The 23,221-nt window shown below is 39.5% G+C and overlaps 1 protein-coding gene across 1 annotated transcript in view; it reads left to right on the top strand.

Moving 5' to 3' along the window:
* The window catches only part of TBP (TATA-box binding protein), a 46,999-nt gene extending 27,861 nt beyond the window's left edge, over positions 1-19,138 (top strand). Inside the window, exons 4-8 of the mRNA XM_063441235.1 lie at positions 5,032-5,119; positions 5,995-6,086; positions 9,571-9,738; positions 14,705-14,799; positions 18,204-19,138. Of these exons, the coding sequence (XP_063297305.1) occupies positions 5,032-5,119; positions 5,995-6,086; positions 9,571-9,738; positions 14,705-14,799; positions 18,204-18,283 (523 nt within the window). The 3' untranslated portion in view covers positions 18,284-19,138. The remainder of the gene's footprint in view (positions 1-5,031; positions 5,120-5,994; positions 6,087-9,570; positions 9,739-14,704; positions 14,800-18,203) is intronic.
* Positions 19,139-23,221: the final 4,083 nt, after the last annotated feature.

Genomic DNA, 23,221 nt, shown 5'->3' with positions numbered 1-23,221 from the left:
ATACAGGAAATACGTGAAGCATTTTGTAACCTGAATATGTGAAATATCATATGACTGTCCTTGTAGGCAGAATACAATCTTGCATGGTATACTCTTTTTGCCCTCTTTATTACAGGCCTACCGCATGGTCAGTTTCGGCACACCACAACAAACTGTTCATATTTTCTATGTTATCACAAGGTATAAGTCAGGGATAGGCAACCTTCGGCACTCAAGATGTTGTGGACTACATCCCCCCCATAATGCTCGTACACCCATAATGCTGGTAAAGCATCATGGGAGGTGTAGTCCAAAACATCTGGAGTTGCCTATGCCTGGTATAAGTTATATACTGTCATTATGGCTTTCTATGCCCTGAACACAAATGGAAGGCAGAGCCTGTAGTTATGAGAGGGGCATGAAGCCCCTATTTAAGGACTGCCAGACACCCCCCCCCCCCTCCTTATACCGTTGATGGTCATATATATATATATATATATATATATATATATATATATTTATTACACCCACAAACACACCAGCTGTAGACTTGGTCTAAGTAAGATTTTACCATTTTTAGGGAGGCAAGGTGGGCTAGATGGTGGCTTTAACACTATAGGGTCAGGAATACAAGTTTGTGTTCCTGACCCTGTAGTGTTACTTTAATTTATTATATTTATATTGTATTTTTTTTAATGGTTGACCTTTAAGAGCTGGGATACATAAACTGAAAACCAATTAAATTAGTTTGTATGTAAGGTAAATACAAATATTGACAGGAGCTGCTAAAAGTACTATTTGTACATACTATTTGTGTTCCTTTAATGTTTGCACAATGGACCATCTTACATTATTCTCGAAAGCTGACTGTTTTTTTGTTTTTTTTATTCCCTATGTGTGGAGTTGTGATCTGTTTTGCTCGGAGACCTTGGAACTCCATAATCAGGATCATGAGCAGGAATCTGCCCATCATGTGTTTCTTTTTAATAGCAGCTACAATGACTGTTACTTTTGAATTTGTTTACATTGTACATTCCTATGATATTACTTCCTGATTGGAGATAATGGTGCTTTGACAACAGCTTTGTTTGCCGACACCTGAATGAACAGTGCTTGCCTTTGAGCTTCTACCCTACTTTGGATTTTGCATGGACTGTTTCATATCTACAAATAAACGTGTTGCAGAATCCTAGAAACTATCACACATTGTGCTATAAGACTGATATTTGCAGGTTTCCTATGTATTTGTCCAGCTATATTAAAACACAACCATTTCTCTGCATATTTGGATGACCTGTTTAAATAATAACCCTCTCATCCCAGTCTGTGAAAACTGGAGTTTCATTCTCAGCATTAACCTCTATTTCATTGCTGTATCCGGATTAGTTTGTAGATGTAAGTATCGGAACACTACCCGTTGGCTATGCCTTAAAACTGCCTTTTCATCCTGTATAGATTACTATAAGTTGCCAGGCTAACTGATATTTAAGACCTCTGAGTTATCTGTGAAAATCCTCTTTATTCCTGCCTCACAAAAACATAATTTTCTACTCTTGCAAGTCTGTTAAGTTGCATTTGTTTTATATTTATAGGTGGGAGGGTTGGGGGTGGTGGAAGGAGAATACTGGATTCCCTGTACACTTAATTGCAATCTATAAAGTTGTTGTTTTTTTGTTTGTTTTTTTTATAAATACCCTCCAGATTAGAGGCAGTGCACTACAACAGGGATTCCTCTAATCTGGATTGTAAAGGCAGGCAGAGCCTGAGAAATTTCTCTGCCTGCCTTTCCAATTCAGATTAGAGGAAATCCCTGTTTCATGTGCACTGCCTCTAATCCGAAAGAAAAGGTAAATTACGGTAAGTAAAATTTTTACTTTGTTTGTTTTAGATTTATTCTCACCTTCATTTTTATTTTTTTCTAATGTTGTTCTGATACATATGAAACCTGTTCCAAATAAATGTTTACTTTTTTATTTATTTTATTATTATTATAGTATATTCCTATCTAATATTGGAATGCATTTCAACCCTAAACTGCTTAGAAACACCTTGGTAAGCAGTCACTCAGATGGCCATTATAGGTGCATCTGATTCCAGCTCTGGGTTACCTCCGCTAGTCCTCTTCTTTCAGCCAGTCAGGAACCACTTCGAATACCAAGAGACCCATTTTTCCCCAGTAACTGGACGACACACAGTCCTGGAGGTACAACACAATTTTATTAGCCACACACGGCTTTTCTGCATAACCCCCTGCAAGGGATATATTGCACAAGGTCACCTCCCAGGATCCTCCCCCTCCCTGGGTCCCTAGCACAGGAAAGAACTCTGTTCACTTTGTCCCCAAAGCCCGCCACTAAATTCACAGGGTTTCCCACACCAACCGCCAAAGTTCTTCTTCCTCTGTGCCTGGGAGTCTAGGCAGGAAAAGGGACCGTCCCTTTGTCTCCCAGGCACAGAAAAGCCCTCCCGTGGGAAAAGAGCTGGTTTCTTTGTCCCTCAGGCTCACAAGAGCCCGCCAAACTCGCTAGTGCCCACACCAATCTCAGGGACCCTCGTCCTGGTCCCTCGATCGACTAGTCTCCATTCGCGGGGTCCTGGTGTGAAACCCAGACAAGCGAAGCCTCTCCGTTCGAGATATGAATGCTCCCGAGGAACGATGGTCACCCAGGGAAGCTCTCATTAATTACATCCCTTGCGGTTTCACAACTATATTGCAAGTGTGAACGTTCTCTAATGGGGCACCGGGGAGGTCCTCGTTTTGGAAACAATCCACAAATGCTCCCCCTGATGGCGTTCGCTTATACGAACAGCGGCCACCCAGGGAATCACTTGTTGTTTCCCTTGCAGTTTTGACACTTGGGTTGCGAGTTGGGAACATTCTAACCAGGGATCGACCGATAATGATTTTTTTTTTTACAGCCGATACTGATAATTTGTGAACTTTCTGGCCGATAGCCGATAACCGATATTCTGTACATTTACCATTTGAAAAAATTGGTAAAAAAAAAAGGTGAATGCACAAAATATACATGCCACATGTAGTGGATGCAGTGTGTATTTGTGTATTGTGTATATAATGAATGCAGAGTGTGTTTGTGTAGTGTGAATGAAGTGTTTGTGTAGTGTGTGTTTCTGTAGGTATGTAATTTGTGTAAAATGGGGGGGGTGGCACATAATTTTTAAAAAAAATAAATGTATTTCTAAACATTTTTTTAAAGTGTTGTGATTTTCTTTTTCTTTTTTTTTTTAATCTTGGCCTGGGAGGGGGGATGTGGCATGGACTGTGCAGTGGGGGCCCGCAGCAAGCTCTTACCTTCCCTTCAGCTCCACTGTCTAACTTGCGAAGATTTACACAGGGGAGCTGCTGGGAAGGTAAGAGCCAGCTTACTGCGGGCCCTCCAGGAACTCCGGGCTTGTCATGGGCCCGGTGGTCCAGGTATGTATTCTTGGCAATATCGGTTGATTCTTAATTCTAACATAATAAATGAGGGATTGGGGTGGTCCCACTTCGAGAGGCGAAGGGAAATCCTTCGGGGAGCGGGCCAAACACACGAAAATACGGGGGGGGCACCTCCATTGAGAAATGCTTTCCTATGGCCCCTTTGAATGCGCGCGCGGCAGGCTCAGCTGACGTCGGACGGGGGAGCTGATGTCGGACGGGGGAGGAGAGGTCAGCGGAGCCGAGGGAGCCCGGCGCTGGATTAAGGCAATTGACTGAAAATGTTTTAACCCCTTCAGCGCCAAGGGAGGGGGACCCGCTTTGTTTTCCTGACACTATAGTGATCCTTTAATATTTTCCATCAGTTAGCTTACAACATGGAGAACATAAACCTACTTTTGTTATATGCCCCATATAAGAGCTGTTCGGTACCACAGACAGAGGGAAACAAAGAGCCAGAAGAAAGATGGGGAACGGTGGGGGGAGGAGGATGCTGCAGATAGCCCAAGAAAGGAGGCAGAAGGGGGGCATGAAGCAATCTCTCTGCAAAGATATCTAGGTCAAGGAATATCCCCTGGAGGTATCCTGAAAGTCCCCCCTATAGGGTACAGAGGATGAAACCAGTGACCTTATGAGGTGGGCACAACGGAAGAGCGGTTGAGGTGGGGGTGTTTTTAATTTTTAAAATGTGCAGTAGTAGCAAAGAGCTGTATTGAAGTAATGCCTGTCCCTTTAAATTCAACAGTCTTATTCAAAAGCATGCGCTTTAAATGAGAAAGTTGCCTCACTCTATATCTTGAAAAAGGTAAACACGATTCAACACACACACAATGTGCCAAGTTTTCAGCCTCTATTTGAATGGGTTGACTTGTTACTTGAGATCTGCCGGTCAAGCTCCCTTCCTTCACTACTAACTCTAAAGTGCTGGAAGTTCCTAAGCAGGAACTTCTGTTTACTCTCCTGAGCTAAGCCCTGCATTGTAGCAAGCCCTATAGCAAGCTGTAGGGGAATGTTCATTTAAGAAAAATATTACATGAAGAGATTTAATTTAATTTGCAACAGTAGGTTGGTAAATGAAGAGATTTGGTGAGCATGCTAGATAAGTTGGTAAGTATAAATATATAACACACAGAATTTGTTAAGATAATAACTTAAGTGCTAGAGAACCAACGATAACAAAGGAATAGGCTGCAAACATGGAATGTAAGGGATAACCTCAGTACCTTACAAGAGAGTAAACGTACAATACAAAACACAAGGAAACAGGTTACGCCAAATACAGAGTATAAGTCCGGTGTGTCAAAATGATTCTTGAGAAATTTCTGGCTGGAATTCTAATATGTCAAAAGGATTATTGGGAAAACTATCCGAAACCTGGAAGATGTTCAGCCAGAAACTTCTCAATCCTTTTGACGTATTGGACTTGCTATACAAGGTATAAATATATGTAACATAGTTTGTTGGCCAACTTTTCCATAGATCCTTATTGTCCAACAATTATATATGTTCATGCTTTGTGTTTTTAGAGAGCAGTAAACTGAAGTGTAAATAGTTGTAAAAAATGTTTTATTGCATTTGCACGCAACGTTACTCATTTATCTTTCTATTCATAGAAATATAGTGTCGACAGTAAATCTTGGATGCAAATTGGACTTAAAAACTATTGCACTTAGAGCTAGAAATGCTGAATATAATCCAAAGGTAAGAGGTTTTTTTTTGTTTGTTTGTTTGTTTTTGTTCTCTATATTTCTTATTGATTTTTTTTTTCTTAAATTTACTAACCCCAAGACTTTTTTGCCATGTGTTCATTTTACCTAAATGTTCCCCTTTTTATTCAAGTGCACCCTATATATTCTATATCATTTTAAAGGAGGAATATGGCTTTATGATGCCCTATTTGCATATATATATATACACATGGTTTTTTTTCTTTCTCAGTTTTACATTAAATAATTTCTACACACCAAGTGCAAATAAAGAACACTAACTCAAACTAGATTCACTAATTAGTCCTGATAATAAAACTGTCTAGGATTTCAATTCATTTTTACAGTTATAAAACAAATACTGCAAGGGGTAAATGACTCTTTTAAAGCTAAAATTTACAATCAATCTAAATGCGTATCAGCAGCGCTCACAGCGCTCCTGTCAATCAGGGCCACTATGTTTGGCCACCAGATATAGAAAGATACCTGGGGATTCATGATCATTCAGCCAAAGTAAGGGATAGCTTTACTTTTGAATTGTAATATTCAGGGCATAAGAGGTTCCATTATGTAGATTGAAGGGGGGAAAAAAATGTTCTCCCATTTTCCTTTGTAATGGTGCATGGCTGGATGGTCAAATCACACATTTAGAAATGACAATGAAGATGGCTGTTAACCCCAGCCATCTTTGCATGCATGTGATAGTACCAGTATGATCACCCATTTTATATGAATGGATATATTTTCATATCAAATAAAAGCCAAATTCATTACTGTGGGCACGAGGTGCAAGAAATCATTTTCACATTACATTTATAACCAGTCATTTATAGTGAGTTTGTTTACATTTTTACGTATTTGTTTCTCCAGCGTTTCGCTGCAGTTATTATGAGAATAAGAGAACCACGAACAACGGCACTTATATTCAGCTCAGGCAAAATGGTGTGCACAGGAGCTAAAAGGTTAGTTTATTTAATATATCTGAGATTGTAATTTAATATTCGTATTTCTGTGATGGGTAGGAATGCAGAAAAAAAATGTTAAGGTAATAGATAAATGCATATGTATGTGTGTGTGTATGTGTGTGTGTATGTGTGTGTATATGTATATATATATATATGTATATATATATATATGTATATATATATATATATATATATGTATATATATATATATATATATATATGTATATATATATATATATATATAATGTATGTATATTTTTCTATCGGTTGTTTTTTTTTTTTTGTTTTTCTTTTTGAAGAAAAGGTTTGGGTTTTATTAGTACAATATCTTTGGCTGACCCATCTAGAAAGACTAGTACATAAAATATGTTTGAAGTTTTGTAATTTAAAAATATTTCCACACCTCAAAAAATCCAGGTTATAAACTTCTATATATTTCAAAAAAATAAAATACATGCACAAAAATGTTGTTTAACAGTTGTAGCAGAGTAGAAGTATAAACTGCAATATCGCCGCTGGTAGACGTAATCCCCTTCCCCAACAACTGGACGAAACACAGCTTTGGGAGTCAACTGAATTTTTATTGAGCCACAGCTGGCTTTATACAAGTCCCCATGCAAGGGGTTTCCTTAACGACATTCCATGTATTTTTTTTTCCCTGGTGGACTGTGTGGAAGACTGTGAACAAAGTTACATTTCCTATGATCCTTTTCTGTACTGGGGAGGTAATCGCGTAAGAACAATTCTTTAAATTATCTCCCAGTACAGAACATTAACCCCTTAAGGACACATGACATGTCATGATTCCCTTTTATTCCAGAAGTTTGGTCCTTAACCCCTTAAGGACACATGACATGTATGACATGTCATGATTCCCTTTTATTCCAGAAGTTTGGTCCTTAAGGGGTTAAACCATATTTTTAAAACATAACTCTTATAATATTTATCAGAACTCCACGAAAGAACTTCACTGAATAGCTGGGATCTGAGCGCCCAATCTGTTGAAATACCGCTCAGATCTGTTCGGTAGAACAGAAAAAACATTTGAGTTTTGCCACAACAGTCAGCATACTCTCCCCACAGACTACATACACTTATCAGCCACGACATTATGTAAGTCTCTTGTGCTGCCAAAATGCTCTTATCGGGCCATCTTTTATCTGGGATTAGCAGCAGATCCTTTAAGGTCTTCAAGTTATGAGGTGCGTCTTCCATGGTTTGGATTTGTTGTTCCAGCACATTCCACAGAGATGCTCAATTGGATTGAGATCTAAGGAATTTGGAGGCAAAGGCAACACCTTAGACCAGGGCTAGACAAACCCAAGGTTTCCCAGCAGAACATTGCTTAGAGCATAACACTGCCTCACCAGCTTGCATTCTTCCCAGTGCATCTTGCTTTCATCTCTTACCTGGGTAAGCAACATTCACTTGCCTGGCATCCACCTGATCTAAAAGAAAATGTGATTCCTCAAACTAGACAACCTTCTTCCATTGCTCCACGTTCCAGTTCTGACATTCACGCCCCCATTAAAGGCGCTTTCGGTGGTGGACCGGTATACAGCCACATACACCGCAAACTCCAATACACTGTGTGTTTTGACATCTTTCCATCATGACCAGCATTAAAGGGACACTCCAGTGCCAGGAAAACAATCTGTTTTACTGGCACTCCAGGTCCCCTCTCCCTCCCACCTCCTATCCCCGGTTGCTGAAGGAGTGAAAACCCCTTCAGTCACTTACCTGAGACCCCCGCCGATGTCTCTCGGCGGTGGCTTTGGGTTGCCGCCGCTCCTCACCTTCCTTACGTCAGCCGGTTGGCGAGACTGATCCCGCCAGCCGGGGCGACCAAATGCGCATGCGCGGCAATGCAGCGCTCGCGCATTTGAGCTCTCCATAGGAAAGCATTAAAAATGCTTTTCAATGCTTTCCTATGGGGAATTGAGCGATCCTGGAGGTCCTCACACAGCGTGAGGACATCCACCGACGCTATAGCACAGAAAACCTGTGCTAGAAACCAGGAAGTGCCCTCTAGTGGCTGTCTAGTAGACAGCCACTAGAGGAGGAGTTAATGCTGCAAAGTATTGCAGTTTATAAAAAAACTGCAATAATTACACTTGCAGGGTTAAGGGTAGTGGGAGTTGGCACCCAGACCATGGGCAGAAGTGGTCTGGGTGCCTGGAGTGTCCCTTTAAGTTCAGAAATTTGAGCTAGTGTAGCTCTTCTGTGTTATCAGACCAGACAGGATACCCTTTGCTTCGCCTGGGTACCCATGACCCTGAAACGGGTTCAGCAGTTGTCCTTCCTTGCACCACTTTTGGCAGGTACTAACCACTGCATGTCGGGAACACCCCACAAGACTTGCCGTTTTATTTAGCCATCACTGTTTTGGCTCTTGTCAAAGTCTCTAAGGTCTTTCACTTGCCCATTTGTAATGCTTCCAACACATAGAATTCAGGAACTGAATGTTCATTTGTAATGATATAATCAATGCTATAGACTTCACTTGGCAGTGATTGCCGATCAATGTATATGTGACAGATCATGTTTCCCTTTAATCATCCATATCTATCTTCCCAGTAGACTTATATGATCTCTGCCTTCTTTCATGTCTCCTTATTTTATAATCACATCATCTCCTTCCATGCCCTCCTGTGTTCCATGTCATGTTGCGTTCCAACCACATGTACCTACTATTTGTAGTTCCCTCACCCTTTCATTCCTTTTCAGTTTTTCTATTCATATTCCTTCCTCAGCATTATTCTGGGTTTCATTCTGTGCCAGCCCCTTCATACCTTGTTCCTCCTTTTATTCTGTTATTCAATGTGTCTACGCTTATGTTATGTTTTATGTTCTGCTTGCACTTGGTACATAGCTTCTTAATCCATTTTGTGAATAGGGAGCTACTGGTTTGCTTAGTGCATCAGCTCACTCTCTTGACCAATCAGAAGCGCCCCTGTCTGTGGCTTCTTGATTTCATGCATCAGAAAAAAACAGGAGAGGGTCAGAACTAACCACTGCTTGGCTTAACATTTTGGTGTTAAATAGTTTAACCCATAAAGGTAAGCCAGTGCCAGGAACATTTTGTCACCATATCTTTATTCTGATTAAGTTATGGTGCCCGGAGTGTTCCATTAAGTATAGTTTACCTTTTCATGTCCATTATTAATGTATTCAAGCCAGTTCTACAAGATCTGGGATCCTTGTATTGGGGTACAGCTGGGTGAAGAGGGTCCCTTGCCATCACCTGTTCACCTGGGGTTCTTTCCTCTTATGTGGTTTTAATATATATATATTTTTTTTCTTAATATTGTATGGCTTTACTTGTATTGTATGACTTCTCTAGAATAAAACTTTAATTGCAAAAAACAAACATGCATCAATGCATGTAATTATTCTATTGAACTGTCATCATGTTACTTCCAAATTCAGTTTAAGTTGTAATTTTTTGTTTACTTTTTTTTTTTTTTTTTTTTTTTTTTAGTGAAGAACAGTCACGGTTAGCAGCAAGAAAGTATGCCAGGGTGGTACAGAAATTGGGATTCCCAGCCAAATTTTTAGACTTTAAGATTCAGAATATGGTGGGAAGCTGTGATGTCAAATTTCCAATCAGATTAGAAGGCTTGGTCCTCACACATCAGCAGTTCAGCAGGTAATGTTTGCTTTCATACTTTCCAACAAATTATCGAGTTGCATATTGTTTGCCATGGGCCTCTAATCGTTAGTGCAGAGTTGACTTTCATTTAACCTCTTTAGGCAATTCTACAAGTTCTGATAAAAAAAAAACCTAGAATTTGAGCTATATGTCTGTCAAATCATAATTTAACTCTTTCATAAGAAACCAGGCTTTCATTTCATCAATATTTATATATGAAACATAATTTAATATGAGTTAAGTGTGAGAAATAAAAAATTCCTAGCATATGGACACATGTGGGTGGTGCTTCCATATGCTGGGACAAATAGCCTGAAAGATATTAAAATTATTTAAATTGCTACTCACCCTTTATATTCCCCATGGTACCTTACTACCTAGTTCTTCTTGTCCCAGCATGGGATGGATAGGTAGTCTGTCAAGACTTGGTGAGGTACTTAGGATGTGATCAGGGGGAAATTTTGTCTGATAGCTGCCCGGGTGGTATGCTACGTGATCTGGCTCTATCACCTTCAGGAGTTACGGATCTACCTTGGGTGCTGGGCATCATTGCAGAGGGCTGCAAGATTAGATTCACAGAAAGGCCAAGGCACAGTCTTGTGATTTCTTTTCACCAATCAAAAGAGAAAACAGAGAGGCACTTTTTGCAGTGTCTCTTCTAAGAAAGGGGTGAAAGCATATATTCTCGTTTTTTCCTAGTTCCAAAGCAGGATCAATCACAGCGGTCAATTCTCGATCTAAAGAATTTAAACCAAAAATTCTGTATGGAGTCTATTCCATCAACCACTCATATCTTACAGAAATGGTAAATTCTAGAGAAGTAGTCAAAAAGGAAGACTAGATTTGGAAATGATTTCTTCTGAGGTCAGAAGACAACTAATTTAGTGGGGGGGGGGGGAAATAAAGCTTCCTATCGAAAGGTCTGTCATTCCAACAAAAAGAATGGCTAATCTTGACTACAGACACCTCTCAACTAGGTTGGGGTGCTCATTTCCAATCCCATATGAGCCAAGGCATATGTCCACAAGACACATCAAATTTCAGAGAATTAAAAGCTGTCCTCAATGCTCTTCTTCATTTCAAACCATGGATCACAGGCAAAGTAGTAAGAATTAAATCGGACAACAGCACAAACGTTGATTATTTGAACAGACAAGGGACAACGAGAATAAAAAAAACCTCTGTTCAAAAGGAACTGGAAGATTTGGCCACTACGCACATAAAAGGGAAAGACAACATAGTAGCAGATGGGTTGACCAGGTCAAATTGGTCTCAGATTGGTCTCTACATCCAGACCTATTTTCAGTTCTCACCAGAAAATTTGGAACTCCAGATGTGGATGTTTTGGCCAGAAGGATAATTTGCAAAGTCTGGATGTTCGATTCTCTTCACAAACAAGATCACCCTCATTTTCTAGACGGGATGTCCATCAGTTGGACTTTCAAATTGGCATATCTGTTCCCTCCAGTGGCTTTAATTCCAAGAGTAGTCTAAAAAAAATCAGGTCAGAACAGGCTCAGGTGCTGGCAATTATCCCTTACAGGCCCAACAGAAGTTTTTTGGAGCTTCCAAACCGGTTAGAAAACAGCTGCCTATTGAAACCTTGCTCCTGTTTAGATTAACAGCATGGCTGCTGCAAGGCTAATGCTGCAAAGTCATAGCATCCTGGGTCATAGGTTTGACCTTTTGATGGGATCTATGAGGAAGTTAACTTCGAGAATATATTTAAGAATCTGGAATTGTTTTCTTCATTGGTGTTATGATCACAACCACCTACATAGTTCCCTTTCCAGTGACACAATTATCCATTTTGTTCATGATGTGTTTTTTTTTTTTTGTTTTTTTTAAATCTGGTCTCTGCGTGTCTACATTAAAAGTGCATTTGTCTGCCTTGAGCCATTTCCTCGTGAAAGTTTGCCTCAGAGTTGTGGATTAGACATTTCTTCAAAGCAATCCTGCTACTAAGGCCTTCTCGTAAATCTTTTGTCCCTTCTTGGGATTTATCTTTCGTTATGAAGGCTCTCTGTGAATCACCCTTTGAACCTTTAGATGATGTTCCATTATAGTTTATTTTTCTCAAGACTGTTTTCCTTGCTATTACTTTGGCAAAGAGAATTGGGGAAATTCAAGCTCTATCTTCAGGAGAATTTACCATTTTCCATCAGGATAAGGTCATTTTATATCCTAAACTTTCATTCTTACCGAAGGCTATTAGGGGCATTAACTAGAACTACCATTGCTTGGTGACTTATGGAAATCATCAGGCTGGCATATGTACATTCTGGTCTTCAATCTCCCATCTCAATCAAAGCTCACTCCACTAGAGCTGTGCCTACTTCATGGGCAGAACGTGCCAACGCTTCTCCAGATGACACATGCTGAGCTGCTGCTTGGTGGACGTTTCACACATTTATAAAACACTACAGGGATAGACCTCTTTTCATCCTCAGAAGCTGATTTTGGATGTGAGGTGCTCCAAGCAGTTGTGTATTGACTTCCCTCACTCATTTGCCTTGGGATCTTACTATATACCATCTGTTTACTGCCGCCAGATGCTAGGAAAAGCAGAAATGTTTACTCACCGTAAATTATTTTTCCTTAATATGGTAGCAGTACAATGTCCCTCCCTGTTCTATTTTTATTTTTTTGCATGGAATGGAGACTGTCCTTGGTTTTTTTTTTTAGGTTTTTTTTTTTTTTTAAACGAACTGGTTAGTAAGGTACTGTGGGGAATATAAAGGGTGAGGGGGAGGAACAATTTAAAACATTTTAATATCTTTCAGGCTACTTGTGCCAGCATATGGAAGCACAACCCATTTGTGTACTGCCACCATTTTAGGCAAAAAAGGTTTTTTTTTTTTTGTTTTTTTTGTTATGCATGACATTTTAACTGTGAATGTCCTAATAATGTTAGCTTTTATTGCGATAATATACACAATTGTTTGGCGATTTTGCAGTTTACTGGTTTATTTTGTAAACTTTGTGTGCTACTGTAATTACAAGAACTCAATTGTGCTCAGCTATATTTCCTGAGTAGAGAATGACCCCCTTTGAATGCCCTTGTCAAGGTTTTGTGAAAATACTGTGTTGAATTTATCTCCCCAGATGCATCTGTGTTGCATTTTGGCGCATTATAGTAGCTCACATATTTATATTACTCCAGAAATGCATACCGTTGCAAATGTGGGTACCATGGGGACTCACATTATACATTTGACGCTTTATTGAGGTGTTATGTTTTAAAAAAAAAAATTTTTGTGGTCATGAATTTTATTATTTCATTTTTATATGTACATGTATTTTGCTGCTATTTTTTTTTTAAATCTAGTCTCCCTGTAGTAATCAAATTATTTTAACTGTCCTCCACAATATTGAGTTGTATCAATTGGTATACCTTTTGCAAAGTAACAATCTTAATCTAAACTAAACCCTGATTCTATACCAAATCAAAATCCCAAATAGAACACTTAATCTGATCGTAAACTTCACCATAATCCTAACCTATGCCCTAATTGTATACACCATAGTTCCATAACCTGGGTGACTGTAGTGTCCCTTTTAATTGTAATCGTAATCCTATCACTGGCATTAGTGTCAGGGTTTGCTCTGCTGGTTTATGCAGAGTATTCCTTTGCTCATCCTAATCCTAAAATTATTTCTAAACCTAAGGTTTCTCTGTGCCAATATCAGTATTTATATAAGCAAAGGGAATTCTAAGATAAAACAGTAGTTACTGCCAACTATTATCAGTGTAACATCTCCTGTTACATTAATAAGAGTATGCCCAATGTGGTCGGTGTGAAGCAACCGACATTGCCAATTACCAATCACAAAGGCATTGGGGGAATGGAAGAAGACCCTCCTAGGTCTGTTTAGACTTGGGGTCTACCAAGCACTAGGTCCAGCATGAGAATAACGTGACTGAAGTTGATCGCCCAATCACTCTGTGTTCTCTGTGGAGGTGAAGGGCTGTACGCAGTGCTGAGTTTCTAAAATTACTTTAACTGACAGAGTGGAGCTCCAAGGATTGATACAAAAAATGCCTTGGTGTGAGCATGGATTAAACCCTACTCACACCACTCACACCACCCAGGATTTAAATCTCGATTTACATTGTTCAGCAACAATGTTAAAACCACCTGCCTAATATCATGTAGGTCACCTTTGTGCTGCCAAAACCGCTCTGATGCATCAAGGCATGGAGTCCTCAAGACCTGTAAACGTGTTCTCTGGTATCTGGCACCAAGATTATTGCAGCATAGTCCTGCAAATTGCGAGGTCAGGTATCTGTGGATCGGACTTGGTGTTCCATCACGTACCAAAGATGCTCAATCGGATTGATATCTGGGGAATTTAGAGGCCAAGGGAACAAAAATGTGTGCAGTGTGGCAGGGTTCAATATTCTACTGAAAGAGGCCACTGCCATCAAGGAACACCATTGTGATGTAGGAGTGTACGTGGTCTGCAGCAATCTTTAGGTAGATGGTACGTGTCAACGTAACATGTACATGAGTGCACGACCCAATTTTCTCAGCAGAACATTGCCTCTGCCAGCCTGCCTTCTTCCCATAGTGCATCCTGCTGCCATCTCTTCCCCAGGTAAACTACGCACAATCTGGCGATTCACCTGATCTAAAGACAAAGTGTGATTAATCTTCATTCATTCACCTTCTTTCTTTAAAGGTGCTTTCAGCGTTGGACAGGGGTCAACATTGGCACTTTGACCGGTCTGTGGCTATGCAGCCCCATACGCAGCAAAATGCGATGCACTGTGGGTTCTGACACTTTAGAATCCCTTTAAAGAGAAACTGTCACGGTTTTGAGTATGACCACATGATACAGTTAAAGCAGGATAGAAATTTTGTTTCACGTTGCGTCTTCTGTGTGTTGCTTTGTGCTGAATACCAAATAAAAAGCAATTTGGTAAAACACCTAACCTCTCTTCCACACTTCTCTTTCGTAGTTATGAACCAGAATTATTTCCGGGTCTTATATACAGAATGATCAAACCAAGAATTGTCCTGCTTATATTTGTGTCTGGAAAGGTTGTGTTGACTGGTAAGTATTCTAGCTATATTATTTCTTCTATATTGTGGTATATGATAAAACTAGGGCCAAGGGAATCACATTGTATCAGTTCAGTCTCCGTAAGGTATTGTGTTAGACTTTGCATTAATTTCATCCACATATGCAAGCATTGTGTGAATACCAATAAAAGTACGACACTTAAGAGCACCAAAACATTTGCTTAATGTACTGGTTTGAGTGAGACCATGCCCCTGCAGTGTCACTGCTCAATCTGCCAATTGGAAATTAAATCTCTTTGCCTTGGTAGTCCTATCCACATCTCCCCTGGATTTGACGGATATGACATTTCCTGGAAAAGAGCACTTTTTTTTTTTTTTTTTTTTAATATATCTTTCCATATTGCATAGAATGTTAAACTTTCTTATCTCTTGCTCTGTTAATTACCTGCAACAGCCTAATGCGTATGATTAAGTGGACAATATAGTTACCAGAACTACATCTTAATGTAGTTGTTCTAGGGCAGTGATGGCGAACCTGTGGCACGCCGGGCCCTCTCTGTGGGCACGCGGCCATAGGTTCACCATCAATGCAGAGCAGGCACCTGCCTGCCCAAAACGGCAGGCGCCTACCCTGCTTTCTTGTCGGAGGACCGGAAGCAGAGGGGAGGGATCGAGGAAGCAGCTCTCCTGTCCTCCTGCTAGCTGTGTGGAGCATTGCTGCACGTAACCATGGCAATTATCCACACAGCATCTAGCGGGAGGACAGGAGAGCTGCAGGACCTGTCCTCCATACTCACACACAGCACTCCACACACTGCACCCCTCAATGCGTGTGTGTGTGTGTGTGTGTATTCCGCTGACTGCGTTCTCAGCAGTGTGTGTGTGTGTGTGTATGTATGTATGTATGTATGTATGTATTTAGCGGACTGTGTGTATTTAGCAGTCTGTCTGTGTGTCGGTGTGTATGTATTAAGCAGTCGGTGTGTGAATGTGTTCAGCAGTCGGTGTGTATGTATTGCATTTGTTGGACGCCACGTGGAAAAGAAAACGGCGGCCATCTTGTTCGCACGAGGGGGGTCAGCGGGACTTGGTCGTCGAGTGTCTGGAACTAAAATCTGACACTCGACCTCACAAACCACCGCTGAAAACTACCGAACGCCGGCTTCTCCCACTTACCGAACAGCCAGAAGAGCAGTATTCGGTAGTTATGTTCGTGCAGACAAGGGGAACAATCGCTACTATGAGCCAGAAGCATCTATTCGGTATTTTGCCCGTTTTTCGCCTTTTTCCTAATTGACCGACCGCACACGCTGAATTCGTGCAACTGTTTTGGGCAGGAGCCTCGTGTGTGGTCGGTAAAACATGACTTCCACACTTTTTAAAGGACCACTATAGTGCCCTGAGGGTGCCCCCACCCTCAGGGCCCCCCTCCCGCCCGGCTCTGGAAAGGGGAAAAGGGGTAAAACTTAACTTTTTCCAGTGCTGGGCTGGGAGATCTCTGCCTCCGTTCCGCCCCATCGGCTGAATGCGCACGCGCGGCAAGAGCTGCGCGCACATTCAGCCGGTCGCATAGGAAAGCATTATCAATGCTTTCCTATGGACGCTTGCGTGCTCTCACTGTGATTTTCAGTGTCAGAATCACGCAAGCGCCTCTAGCGGTTTGGGGGAAGGCTTAACCCATTTATAAACATAGCAGTTTCTCTGAAACTGCTATGTTTATAAAAAAAAAATGGGTTAACCCTAGCTGGACCTGGCACCCAGACCACTTCAGTAAGCTGAAGTGGTCTTCAGTAAGCTGAAGTGGTGCCTAGAGTGGTCCTTTAAGAACCCCTGAACCGATCTGGGTGAAATTTGGATATGTGTGTCCCCCAGATCAGGGCCATCAGGATATCAGATCAGGGCTATCAGGATATGTATTTTGTGGGGATACCTTGTGGGGAAAGGGGTGTTCTAACTTTTGGGGAAAATGTGTGCCCTTTGCCTGGAGATAATTGATTTATTCCTTAACTTATCTCAAAATCTCCCAGGCAGAGGGAGGGCGTGTATTAGTGCAAAACTGTATAATGATTAATGTATTTGTTGGCTGTGGGAGGTCCTCTTGCAGGAGGATTTCTCATAAAAGCCAGCCTGTTTTCAATAAAGATCATTCCTGTTACACCCTTCATGAAGTCTAGGCTCATGTTTGGGGGGGAATATTCTATTTGCTGGGGAGAATAGTCTTGGAAGCTGTATTCATCTCTACTATTCCTCTACTCCCTGCTGTAGCTATAATCACTTAGGCTCAGCTGTTGGGAAAGGAATAGAAGACCGCAGTACCATAACCACTGCATGTCGTAAAATTATCTATTTATATAATTATTTAAAATTTAAATCATTGAACTCTGTTCTTTTTTTTAAAACAAAAGATGTAAATTAGTTCAGACAACTGTACAAGTTGTTTTTTTCTAAACTTAAACCTCAGTATTCAGGTTTAATTGCGGTGTTGGCACTTTGAGGAAAAAAAAGTTGGCATGTATTGCAGTTTGGGTACTCTGCCTCAAAAAGATTCGCCATCACTGTTCTAGGGGGTATTACCTGTCCCTGCTAACTTTTTAATGTAAACACTGCCTTTTTATAGAAAAGGCAATTTTTACATTACTGCTTAGGAAAACCTCTAGTGCCATTCACACAGACATTCAGCATGTGGAATGCTCCCGAGAGAGTTGCATTGATTCAGTGCATCTCTATGAGGAGATGCTGATTTGATAAAGCTCGGCAGCCAGCAGCGAGTATACCTGTGCGGTGCTATATAAAGGTTAGTAAAATTACCATTCTAATTTGGGGGGGGAGGGGTGAGTGCGAGATCACCTAAACAGCTATATACATCTATAGTGTTCCTTTTAAAGTTCAATTAACAGAGCATGTAAATGGTCAAACTAATTTAGAACAGTTTGACACTGGCTATTGTGCTTGGAATATTTTCTTACTATCCATAGCAAAGGATTTATGATCCAAAAAAATGCTTGGAGCCAGATAGGAATTCTTTCTTTTTGTTGCCCAATATGGCCATGGCTTCAAACCGGTTTGTTTTGGAACAAAATATAAAAAGGTGTATTTAAAGGTAGTACTTGACGTACTTTATTCTTTATTTTTTAACCAAGGTTGCAGTGTAACGATTTAAAGTGTGAAACTTGACTTCTTTATGAAAAGTTGTATTTTGTGAACGTTTTACATACACAACTGTTAAATGAGAGTAAATGAGAACTGATCATTTTAGAATGCATAAACCATTCAAAGTAGAAACTATTAGCATCTGTATAGATCTACTAATTTCTGCTACATAATGCTAAAAGGTGGGTTCTATGAATAAATCATGCTCATACTATTGCATTTTAAATAGAAATCAATATTTATATTCAACAAGTGTGTATATAATATTTCCATTGTCCATTTCAGGTGCTAAAGTCCGGGCAGAGATCTATGAAGCTTTTGAAAACATATATCCTATTCTAAAAGGATTCAGGAAGACAACGTAACAAATGCTTTGCAGCTCATATTTGTATATATCGTTCATGTAATATAGCGCACTATTTTTACATAGCATGATGTGTTGAAAAGAGATGGAATTGTGTTAATTACGATATTCCTTTGGCTCAAGGACACACACTTGCATTGTAACTTGAGATGATTTTATTTAATTGTATGTTTTACTGTATAGCATGTTTTATCTGGAAGATTTTGGGGAGTTTTTGTTTTCAGATTTATTACTTTAAGATCTTTCTTTCAAAATGGTCTGTTATCTCAGTTTTCACCCAAGATTTTCCCACAAAATACGTTTTATACTATTGCAAAATATTGTAAAAAAAAAAAAAAATTTTAAACACAACAAGAAAAAGCTGAGTTACTTTTATTTTATTTTTTTATTTTTTTGTAAATTCAATATTTTAACAGTTATTATTGCAGATCACATAGGGATTCAAATAGAAAGTCTTAATTGTTAATATTGCTAGAATTAATCACCTTCATATACTCCCTTAAGTGGATATAACAGAAGTTGATGGTTCGGCCTGCAATATGTCAGTCATCAGCTCACTTGGGTGTGTGCCAAAAGTAGTAGTATTATAAAGAATTGTATTGGTATTGGCATACTTAATGACTGCTTCAAGTAAGAAATGTTCACTTTTCTAAATGAAACTGCTGTATTTTCCTTTGTTTTAAAGGCAGTAATAGCCTGGCAGCGATTCTAGCAACATCATTTCAACTATTTTATCACTGAAGATACTTAAAGGTCATTATACATGTTAAGTTGTTTGAAAATCCACATATTCTAATGCCAGATACATTCCTCAATTTAAATGTCAAGCAGTGGACAATAAATATAAAAGCTTTCACTTGTGTCCTTGTTTTTGTGTGTGACCAAAACAGGGGTGTAACTATGAACCACTGTGCCTAGGAGCAAAAACAGAAGAACACCCTCATTGATCCCCCCCACTTATGGTGTGGTGGCTGAGTGTGTGTTAGTCTGTGGGATTTGGCAGAATGTGAATCCACTTTTCTGCTATGCTTTTAACATTGCTAAAGATCAGAGCTCTGTGGCTTGAATAAGCACACCATGTGGAGGCCGCTCAGTCTCCTGAACACAGTGTGTAGAGAGTTAATGCATGCTGTACTGTTAGATAAAATGCTTGAGGTGAAAGTCAATGTATACTGATACTAGCCTAGCCCTGTCATAGCTTTGCATTGCAAATAACTAATATTAGCAAGGTTTCAAGAAATGATGGTTTTGCAAGGAGGGCTATCTGACCTGGATTCCTCCACTTGACAGTTGCCCAGTCAGTAAGGTGAATTTTTGTGACCCTGGTAGTGCCGCCACTGGACTGAACAATTACGTAATGTAATTGTAATGTTTTTCTTACACATAGAAAATCGATTCAATGATGACGACAGTTATTCTGTTGGCTGATGTTGAAGGTTAGGCTAATCAGCAGCTAGAAATTAATGGAGACCGCAGGAGCTACCCAATAGGTCAAACATGGTTAAATCAAACTCTACTAGCTGAACAATGAAGAGTATCTGAGAAATATATAGAGGTGTGTGTTCTCATTCTTTTACTATATATAAATGCAAATTCAGAGATTACCATAGCACTAAGGTGAATACCAATTTGGTGTATACAAAATAAATGGTGAATTTGTTTAAAAAAAATAAATGTACCAGCTCTCTAATTCTTTGGGATAGGAACCAAATAAAATGAGTAAGTTGATGGTGAGACCCTATGTTACCTGGGAGAACATGCTCCCCCTCTTTCTACCAACTCTTATTTAGCTGATTAGGAGTTGATATACGGGCTGTTAGATTCCTTATCAGCTAGTGAGTATATCCCATGAGCCAATTCTTATTTTCCTATCGTATGGCAATATCAGTGGGTTGCTCCTCCAACTAATGGGCAGGTAACCCTCTGAAATAAAAACATTAAAATGTGCAAGTGCCTCCTTTTACCCTGCTGGCTCTATTAGTTGGTGATACAGCTGGTTGCTGTTAGGGAGGCTCTGTGTAGAGCTCCTTTTTTTTTTTTTCTTACACTGACAAGGTGAAGAAGCGTAAGCAAGTTGGACCAAACATGTGGCTTTGCTAGAGACATCTAGAATAAAAAGGAATCATGACCTGTCACACATGTCATGTGTCCTTAAGGTGTTAAGGTAAGACTTTCTGCTTTTATCTTGTGGTCTCTAGCCTGAGCTTGCCTTAGTTTAGGTAGTATTTTTTTTTTAAAATGTAAAAATAGAATATTTTACTCTTTTCAATGTATCTAATACTGAATCAGCTGAAAAGGGGAAAATGTCTTTTGAAATCAAAGCTTTTAATTTGTTCCTCCTGTGTGCAGCCCATGCCAGATGGCTACAAGAAAAAGGTTTCTAGTAATTGTTAAAAAATAATCTTATGAGGATGCTTGAAAAAAAAAAAAAAAGGCTGAAGTGTTCTTACATGGTTCCAAAATAGTTTACAATAAAAATTTTTGGACATGCAGTCAGCACAGTTGTCTATACAGTCAGAGCCAGATAGCAAGTCACCATCTTTGAGGAAAAATCATAAGTATTTTGAGGTTACAGATAAGAGTTCAGATTAATCTGTAGATTCTGCCTCTTAAGATTCCACTGTCTCTTCGAATAAGGAAAGAGTTTTTAACAGGATAGACTTCACAGGCTTTCAGAGAAGTAGGAAGCCATATGGATGAGTTTTCTAAAGATATATGAAGGTGGCAAAAGCAAGAAACCATACGCCTTTCCAATGCACCCTAATTTGAAAGATTTAATGCTTATAGAATGGAAGTATCCTTCTTAAAAAAAATTTTTTTTTTTTTTTAAACATTTCTAAACATTTTAAAACCATCTTCTCCATTACAGAATGATCTGAAAAAAAAAGATTTCAGAAAGATCAATGTATTTATCGCACAACTGGGGAAGAAAGCTAGCCTACCTATTGGGGACTTTATTTTTTTCAATAATCTTTATTGAATTTTTTTAAACACATTTACAACAAGTACACATACAAAGACAGTACACAGTTATATCATTAGTTTACCAGCATATTGTTACACTTGTAAAAGACAAGTGAAATTATGAACCATGAGGGCATATCCTGAGAAGAAAAAAAAGAATAAGTGAATATATAACAATTGTTATTGAAGATATTCCCACCACTTTTGGGTGTCTGCTTTTGGTGATGGCAGAAGGATATCCATCTAAGACCTTTCTCCATTTTGAGTTGATACAAGACTTGATTTATTTTTTATTTTTGTGTGACCACAGGATATGCTTGTAGCCCATATAGTCACCCTCCCTAAACCTGCCAAACATCCAAATAAAGTTCAGAATTTACACCCGATATGGCACTTGAACTCAGATATAAAGATATTGGCAAAAGTGTATACGACTAGGCTTAACCCCTTAAGGACACAGCTTCAGAAGCTTGTCTTACGCTTAAGGACACAAGCCATTTTTGCTGTTTGTGTTCAACACTTTCCCTATTGATGTACAAACGCTCCCTCACAAGACACTTTCTAAACGCGTCCAAATCCCTTATCCCGCTTAAGTGGCGTACAACAGACCCCCCAAACATCGAACAATGGATGAACAGGGTCAAACTGCCCTAAACACCACGTATGGTACCATATGACTACCTTACTAACCAGATGTTACTGTCCTGCCAGAGTAACATCCATGTCGGACCCATTCCTAAGACCTACTGACATTAGCATGGGTTTGGTGGCGGGTCTCAACACTCTCAAGGGCGCTACAATGCTGTCCGAGCCTATGCCGCACCACTCAGCACCCAAAGCCAAGACGGCTACTCCAGCTTAGACAAATAAGCAGCATGATGTGGCACGGCCACCATGCCAAGGGGATTGCCTTTGCAGTGGGAGGGGAGATAGCCACGGATATATATGCGGCCCTCACCACAAAGTATAGCAGATCAGACCAGGTCCCCTAGACACATTAGCCACCAAGGGCCCAATTGGGATACCCCCCTTACCTCACAACCCGATAAATGTGAACTGTACGTCAAACGCTCTTAACAAGCATATTGTGCTAATGCGGGACACTTATTCACAAGCAATGCATTCTTACCCCTATATACGATTGTCTACGATCTCCCTGTTATTGATCTATTTCTATACCCATGTGTATGCTCACTCGACCACTATATTTGTAAAAAATTTGATTTATTTCTGAAAAATAAAGATTGTCTAAAAAAAATAAATAAAAAAATAGTGAAAACTGTATAATGTAATTTTAATGTGAGATAAACTGTCAAGTAGCTAAAAAAAAACTTAGCTCAAGTTCTTGTGCTTTAGGGTCCGTTAAGGTGACCCTATCCCTCCTTTGCATCCAAACTTTCTTAGGGTTCTGTCGTAGGTGATTGGCCTAGAAGAAACATATATATAGTGTAATATTGTTGGTATATATATTAGTAATAAAGTACAATTAGGTACTCACAAACCCAGACCCTTACAATAGGCTCAATTCAAGTTGCATATAAAATCCAAAGCCAATATGGGCTTGTGCTGAATAAATCAGGGATCACATACTTGGGGATAATTTTAACAGACAATGTTGAAAACATTTGGAGAATTAATTACCTTGCTTTAATTAAGGAATATAAAAAAAATTTGGCAGAATGGAAACATCTATTTGTGTCATGGATGGGCAGGATGAATATAATAAAAGCTTACGCATTCCCCAAATGGTTATATCGTTTATGTATGATTCCCCTTGAAATTCCCATAAAATATTGTGATTATTTTCAAAAAATGACAAACGTTTATATGGCAGGGGGAAAAAAATTGAATCTGCAGAAATACATTATATACAACAGTTCTGCTAATGTAATGATGGTTATTCAGGCTCATAAACTTCAAATAGACAATTCTAAACAAGAAGATTGGTATTTGATAGAATCTGAAATACTAAAAA

The sequence above is a fragment of the Pelobates fuscus genome, chromosome 2 (genome assembly GCF_036172605.1).
Source record: "Pelobates fuscus isolate aPelFus1 chromosome 2, aPelFus1.pri, whole genome shotgun sequence".
NCBI lineage: Eukaryota > Metazoa > Chordata > Amphibia > Anura > Pelobatidae > Pelobates > Pelobates fuscus.
The sequence above is the reverse complement of the archived record's forward strand: the minus strand, read 5'-3'. Positions and strand labels throughout refer to the sequence as shown.